The 7812-nt window shown below is 46.9% G+C and overlaps 2 protein-coding genes across 5 annotated transcripts in view; one reads left to right on the forward strand and one right to left on the reverse strand.

Moving 5' to 3' along the window:
* The window catches only part of LOC105570195 (protein FAM135A), a 33317-nt gene extending 31741 nt beyond the window's left edge, over window positions 1–1576 (reverse strand). For 3 of the 4 annotated variants that reach the window (XM_012027215.1, XM_012027216.1, XM_012027213.1), the window contains exon 1: window positions 1307–1576. The gene's annotated coding sequence lies outside the window, so the exon portion shown is untranslated. Of the gene's footprint in view, window positions 1–698; window positions 991–1306 lie in introns of those variants that run through there. The other variant, XM_012027214.1, reaches the window with a different exon arrangement.
* A 2407-nt stretch (window positions 1577–3983) lies between these two features.
* On the forward strand, window positions 3984–7556 carry LOC105570196 (galactosylgalactosylxylosylprotein 3-beta-glucuronosyltransferase I). The gene is made up of 4 exons (XM_012027217.1): window positions 3984–4166; window positions 6350–6867; window positions 7081–7377; window positions 7457–7556. The coding sequence occupies exons 1-4, from the start codon at window positions 4040–4042 to the stop codon at window positions 7553–7555; spliced, it is 1041 nt and encodes a 346-aa protein (XP_011882607.1). The 5' UTR covers window positions 3984–4039; the 3' UTR covers window position 7556.
* The last annotated feature ends 256 nt before the right edge of the window (window positions 7557–7812 follow it).

Here is a 7812-nt window from a genome sequence, read left to right on the forward strand (position 1 = left end):
GGGGGGGGAGGGAGAAAGAGAGGAAAGAGAGAGAGAGGAGAGAGAGACGCTTCACGCACCGACGATTCCGGTTTACCCGAATGCAAAGAGGGAGGGAAAGAGAAAAAAGATACGAGAGAAAGACACGGAGGGATACGGGGGTCGCGGAGGGCTGAGAATCGAGGGCGGCGCGGGGAGAGCCGTTCCGCGAGGGAGAGAAATCGCGAGGGAAACGAGAGACAGAGCGGTATCCCCCCGTGACGCGACCCCCCCCCCCCCCCGTCGTCCGCGCCCAGCGCAAAGCGGCGTTTCCTCGCCCCAATTACTGTGCCCGGCGCGCAACGCCTATCGTCCACGCTCGTAATTCGCGTCCGACCTCTATTCCCTTGCGATGCTGCGCCGCGTGCACCCTGAACAGCAACTGGTCCAGGAAGTACTGATAATTTGGCAGGTCCGAGACAGAGAGATAGAGAGAGATAGATAGATAGATAGATAGAGAGGGGGGGGAGAGAGAGAGAGAGAGAGGCGCGCGAACGATTGAGTCGCAACACGTTCGACGACATCATTTTAGAGGCGTGGACGAGCTGTGGAAGCCGCAGCGTCGCACGGGTTTCTCATGTATATCAAGTACTCGAGATGATTCACCCCTTAATGTAGCGAACTTTATACACGTATACGTGGAACGAGGCGGAGGAGGACACTCGACGTGGCTTACTCACGAGGCACGAGATTATCGGTGAGAAGAAGGCCAGCGGAGGGCTGACATCGACTCCAGGATGACGAGCGACGACCCACGGGCATCCTTCCGCGATACTCTCCCCCTTTCGCAGCGTGAAAACACCCCGAGCTCGCGCGGCGGTGTCCCGCGGGAGCCGCGGGAGCGATCCTCTCCTGTTGTCGTCGTCGCTCAGGCAACACCCACTTTCTCCCCTGGCCTCGTAACCTCGGCGGTTACCACTTTCCCTCCGTCCCCTCGCCGCCGGACGCAGGGGCGCAGCGCTATCCTCCGTCGTCGTCCTCGCCGTCGTCGCCGACCACCACCACAACCACTTCCACCATGAACCGCCACCACCACCGCCGTCACCGCCGCTGTCGCCGTCGTTGTCGCTGCCACAGCCACGACGAGCAACTAACGGCAGTAGCAGCGGACGTCTGATATACTACTGTCAGTTTTGCACCCCCTCGCGTGTCACGTGAGCTCCCCGTACGTTTCTCCCTCCCTTGCCCTCTCTCTCTCTCTCTCTCTCTCTCTGTCTCACCCTCAAACCCTCTTCCGCCCTAGTATCCCCCTCCGCCGCCTCTCGTCGGACGCGAGCTATCGACTCACCCCCGTGATGGCAATTAATCGCAGCTCGCCGCGCCGGGTCTCGCGTTGTGTCGCGCTCCGTCGTCAACCAGGATCGACTCCCGCTCTCGTCCGCGCGCTCTCCTCACATCGCGGCGCCGTTTCGCGTGCTGGTCCGCGCGCGCAGAAACCCGGAGGGTATTCGCGCGATGAACGCGACGTTGCAGGAGGTTACACGGCGGAGGAGCGACGCGCTCGTCGTTCCACCGCGGCCGTCGCAGTGGCCGGTGTGGCTGCGCGGCGCGATACCCTCGCTAACTTCGCCAGCGCGGACCAGCCAGCCAAAACCAGCCTCCCCCCACTGGCTCCCTACCACCCTACCCTCCCTCCCTCTTTCTCTCTCTCTCTCTCTGTCTGTCTGTCTGTCTCTGTCTCTCTTTCTGCCACCCGCCGACTGGTTGCCGCGACTGTCCTAGAGAGAGAGAGCGTACGCGTGACCGTGGCACGCGCGTGCCCCGGCATGCGCCCTCGACACGCGCCCCGCCGCGCCGCCCGCAAGGGTCGCGAGCACCCTTGGCGTCATCTGGGGTTACGCGAGCACACTCGGGGGTGGCTGTATGCCTGCAGCCGCACGGCTCGATTCCAGGAACAACTACCCTCGTCTCTTCCTCGCTCCCGACGGAAATGTTTTATTCGAAGTACCGCGAACTCTCGATGAAAAGTGAAACAAACATTATTGAAACATTGCCGAATGTATGTCGAAATTAATAACAATTTTCCTTAGGAAATTCACTGTGTGCTCGAGACGCGTCCAAGATGCACGCTGGACGTGGGATGCTCCGAGGATAAGAATCACGAGTTTTCTGGCTTTGCTATGTATAATCGCACAAGTTTACACAGAATTTAATAGAATGAATTTCCGAGTAACGATACGCGAAACTGGGGTCTTTAATCACACCGAAAGAACGGATCGTTTCGGTGTCTTCACGTGCTCTCAAGTAGCCAGAGAGAGATCTGATACACGGTAACGCAAACGAAAACCGAGAGAAAAGGCGATTCTTTGAGTCGCAGCTTTTATAGTGAGGGCATAGTGCTTTGTTCTTCCGACGATCACCAATGATCTTTCGTCACTCCGAATACTTTGAGGTGACCCCAGGGCTCCTGGCGTGATCGGCAGGGCCCGGGACGACACCTCGCGCAATTGGTATGCGCGGAGCAAGCGTTCGAGTGGCTCATTGGAGATCGGCGGAAGAAGCGACAGATCACGTGCACGCGCAGCGATCGGATCAAACGGCAACGGATTAGAGAATAATTTCGGTTTTGCCGATATGGGCCTTCGTGCAAAGTCACTGTAAGTCGGTCGTTGACACAAACATTCAACCGATCGATAGAATATTCTCGATTATTACATGAAGCCCATGTCAGCAAAATCGGACAATGAGCCTTAACAAACAAAGAAGTTTTAAGAGGGCAATCAAATTCTAGCGCGCGTCTGACTAACGCTACACGTCATCTCGAACACTGTGAAATATAGGAAAACGGCACTGTTGAAAAGTATTAAAAATAAATTAAACGCTAGGTGTTATAAAATTTACTGAATTTAACCAAAACCACTTTCTAATGAAAGTGATTTTTCAATGAGTTTTCATTCTGAAATATTGATAAAACGGAGTTAATTGAGAGATTTTCAAATTCATATTTTACTAACCTCATTAGTTTCTTCTTTTTCTGTTCTTCTTCTTCTTCTTCTATGATACACATGCATGCGGAGAGATTGCGCTGTAGACTGGAAAACCTAAAAATTGATAAACATATTAGTAGGAGTATTTCTTCTTTTAATCTAGCTCTAAACGTTCAGCACTGTTAAACTGAGAGAACCGGAAGTTACTCCAAATTCCTTTTGTGAATAAAATACAAGCTTACAGAGCAAACGTATGCAGCTAAATTAATGATTTTTAATTAAGTTTCCAGTTAAGTATAACTGAAAACGTAGCTAAATATTACGGTATACGATGAAAGAAGTTTAATCTGACCCGCAAATGTTTACGTCGAACGTAACGAGAAGTGCGCTGACAAAATTTTCCGTCCTGAAACGTCGGCAATGTAACAGCCTGCGCGGACAGACTCTAATACGGCTTTGTATCGCCTCACGATACGATTATCATCGTCTAGTAAAACAACATGAATTTATCATTTGACATCGGTAAGACGTCGTAGTGTGGCTACGACTTATGGCAAAAATGGTAATATCTTTCTCAACCTTATAAGAAAATATTACGCCAAGACTCCATAGATGCGTTGAGCTGCGGCAACACGTGCGACAACAAATCAAAAGATCTCAATTTCAACGCAGGAAGCTTCTGATTGGTCGACTCGCATTGCCACACGCGTTGCCGCACGCATTGCCGTAGCTCAACGCATTGATTCTACTCTTATATTTAAGATTATCTTAAACATACTCTTAATGTGTTTTTAACCAATCACAGAGCCATATTAGCCTTTTAAGACAACACTTAAGATGATTTTGAAGTAAGAATCGACAATGAATACCGGCCTTAGCTTCATTCGCGCAAGCGTTTGGTAAAACAAAGTCAAGATTCTGTGACCGACAAGACACGTTTAAATTCGTCGTTCGATCCATCGCCGTTCGATCTATCGCATTGCGAGGACGATTTAAAGTCTCAGCGAGGGAGTCGCTGCTGCGTCGCAAGCAGGAACTTTGTCACTTCAGTCGGCGCGATCGGTTAGACAGAGCGGTGTCATGGCGCAACAACGATGACCGAGAGTGTGTTCCTCATCGACGAATCGAGCACGAAGGACAGTATGTGGGGCGGATTTCGCTGCAACAGGTCTCTCGTGATATTACTCCTGATAAATGTCATCGTCTTCCTAAGCATCATATGTGAGTAGTCGTCTAGTTCACGCGCTACTCCCCGCTTTCCGTCGCCGCGAGCGACCAGCATCCGCGCGTCCATGCGTGTGACAGGCGCAGCAGCACGAGCGGCGAGAACCTGCGCGCGCACGATTCGTGGTTTCGGCGCGGAATTCGAATATCGTCCAGTTTCCATTTTTTTTCACTTTCTTCAAACTCATAACTTTATAAACTTGTTTTGCGTGAATCGATGAAGTTGTGTGGAAATTAAAAGTCCAGTGGGCCTAATGGCATTTGACCACAGGGCCAAATGGCCAAAATGTTGTGTGAATAAAGGAAGTTTTCTGTTGTCAGTTGTGTCGGATTATTCAACCTATTTGTTAACTAATTACTGGCGATTAAATATTTCCAAATTCTGTTTGGATTACTGTAATCGTTGATATGTTTGTGTTTTCAAAATGTACACATTAATTACCGGAGCTGTGCAGAAGTTAAAAAGTAGATAAAAAGATTATATACAACAATAGAATTGCTATAATTGTTATCAATGTACTTTATTGAATGCGCACTCCGTATGTATATTTTTATCAATATCCTTATTATTGGTTTAATCAGTATACTTTTTAATTGAAATTCAGACGCAATCAAATTGCGATAAAATTTGAGCGATTATTATTCCGAATATTGTGATATATGAATGTAGTTCGAATGATAAAGAAAACGATCACAGTTGACCTTAGTACACTTGAAAAGTTCTCGGAATGAAATAAAAAACAGCTCATATATTTTGATAATTATTTCTCAACCTCACTGTAATGATTAATCTCCCTTTATCAATACACCCGAGCCACCTTATATCCAGATAGTGCACGTAGTTCTATGAATATTCTTCTGAAGTGCAAATATTCTTCATTTCAGAATATTTGAATCGAATATTCTATAAATATATACAGATTGTTACAATAAGAAATCGTATATTCATAACGAAGAAGAACGTTTTTAGAATGCGTCGAGAATGTTTTTTGAATATTCATCGTGTTTATGTATTGCACATTGTTTATTGTTAACACATTTAGCTTATGCAAAAGGCAGTGAAACCTGTGATCATACCCATACACAAGTTGAGGAAGAAGTATGGAACCCCTAAATTTTTCAAAAATTATGCATTTTAGAAACAAATGTTTGAGACAAAAGTTACATGGTTTCAAGGGGGACACTCAACATTTTTTATTATATTTAGAACTTTATTATACACGGTTGAATTCGCAATAAAATAAATTTTAATTTGGTGCTGACAAATTTTCAAAATTGTAATAAAAAATGTTGAGTGGTAGGGGTATTTTAAAAAAGAAAAAATTAAAAACTTTTTTGCTCACAGTTTTAAAGTACTATTGAAATTCCACTTTCGTTAAAATAATGTGTTCTAGCCCTTTCGTCAATATTCGCCCCGAAAGAGAAAATCAAATTTTCTACAAAGGGATATTTCACCACCTAAAAAGTGCGTATGGGCACGTATAAAAAAATATGTGTCCCTTATTTTGAGCTGAAAAACAACATATTCAACACTCGTCAAAATTGGTGTGTCGCCACGTGGGTAGGTTTACTTGTTAGTATACATTTTACTAGTAAAATTTCCAAAAATTCTCATAAAATTCTTCAAAATACCATGTCCCACGTATGATTTTCAGGGTAAATTTTAAAAGAAAATTATCTCCCCGTGTAGGAATGTCTTGTGCTATCTAGGTACGCTCCGGAAGGCATTATTCCATTACAAAGCTCCAATCTGTCAGACAATAAAAAATACGTGTCCCTTAAAATACGGAGAATTCCAAAAATTCCTTCTACCGAATAAAATCTTTATTTCGAGAGCAGAAAACGAAAGAGAAATCACGGTCGGTTAGCGACGTTACGCGATATCTACGTACGGATTGCGATTAAATATGCAATCTGTACGATACCTTGGTCAGCGCAGATCACTTGCCATTTATCACTCAACGCTGTTTCGAAATCTCTCTGATGGCGTCACGACACCTTGGCTATTTATACCGCACGCCGCATCTTCGCCATAACTCGCCGTTCCCTTGGTGCGTGTTCCCCGTATATCGCGGTGTGTCATCGCGAAATACCGTGACTCTCGAGCGAGATGAAAGCGTGATCGTCCGAGTAGACGACTAGCAAGTCGTCGCCAATAACTCCGATTGTTCATCACGCAGATTATCAGGAGCACAGGAAATGGCAGGATGTCAGGTCCAAGCTGGACCCGTTGATAGCCGATCTGCGGGACATGCAGGGGCTGACGTACGGCCTACTGAAGAAGCTGGAGGCGCATGGGCTCTTCGTGGAGGACACTCACGGGCGGAGCCAGCCGGTCATCTACGCGATCACGCCCACGTTCGCCAGGCCCGTGCAGAAGGCCGAGCTCACCCGGTTGGCGCAGACGTTCCTCCACGTGCCAAACTTCCACTGGATCGTCGTGGAGGACGCGTCGAAGAAGAGCGCCCTGGTCACCCGACTCCTAGAGACCAGCGGCCTCATCTACACCCACCTGGCCGCGACGACCCCGCCGAACTACAAGCTCGGCAGGAACGACCCGAACTGGAAGAAGCCGCGCGGGGTTGAGCAACGGAACGCGGCGCTGAGGTGGCTCAGGGAAAACCTCAAGCAGTCTGACAAGGGCGTAGTTTACTTCGCCGATGATGACAATACTTATTCTATCAAACTCTTCGGTGAGGTGAGGCGGCTCCCTTCGGACACGTTGAAATTATTTTGGCGACTCTTCAATCAATTCTCTTTCTCTCGTTTTACTTTCAGTGCAGAACGATTTACTTCGGAGAAGTTTTCTTATACCGTTCTATGTTTTTAATTTGAAGCAACTTCGGAATGCTGTACAGCTGAGTACGTCGTGTTTCACGTAGATATAATAATTGTAATTTATTGCTTTCAGATGGAGAAGATACAAAAAGTTGGTGTTTGGCCGGTCGGCCTAGTCGGTGGTCTTATGGTAGAGAAGCCTATTTGCGACAACGTCACTAATAAAGTAATCGGTTTCAATGCGGCGTGGAAACCGGATCGGCCGTTTCCACTCGACATGGCGGGCTTTGCCATTAATCTCGAGTTATTGTTTAAACACGGAGACGCGTGGTTCTCGTACGACGTGCAAGGCGGTTATCAGGAGAGCGAGATACTGAGGCAATTAGTGACGAAGGATCAGTTGGAGCCGCTGGCGGATTGCTGCACGAAGGTATCGAGATGTCCGTCGCGGAATTTTGTTCGATAATCTTTCCAAATATTCGTGAAACTGTAAATTCTGTGTACTTTAGGTATACGTGTGGCACACGCGAACGGAACCGCCGCAGCTGAATGTCGAACAGATGTTGATCAAGAAAGGTAAGCGTTCCAATGCTGGCATTGAGGTATAAAGAAGGAGGAAAAGGAAAAGCATTCCACGCTGCCGCGCTCTCCTAATTCCTTGGACCTAATATATATTATTAGAAATTCATTATTAGAAATTCGTTGATATCGATTCGTTTTTAAAAATAGAAAGTTGAGACAAACCTACAAGCATAAACATTCTTTTTATCGGGTTCTACATATATGTATGTACATACACTTAGGAATCATCGACACCTTCAAATATGAATTTAGGCACATGTGGAACACACATATACAGGGTGAG

Source organism: Vollenhovia emeryi, unplaced genomic scaffold, assembly GCF_000949405.1.
Source record: "Vollenhovia emeryi isolate VEMERY1.0 unplaced genomic scaffold, V.emery_V1.0 DF939121.1, whole genome shotgun sequence".
In the NCBI taxonomy this organism is placed as follows: domain Eukaryota; kingdom Metazoa; phylum Arthropoda; class Insecta; order Hymenoptera; family Formicidae; genus Vollenhovia; species Vollenhovia emeryi.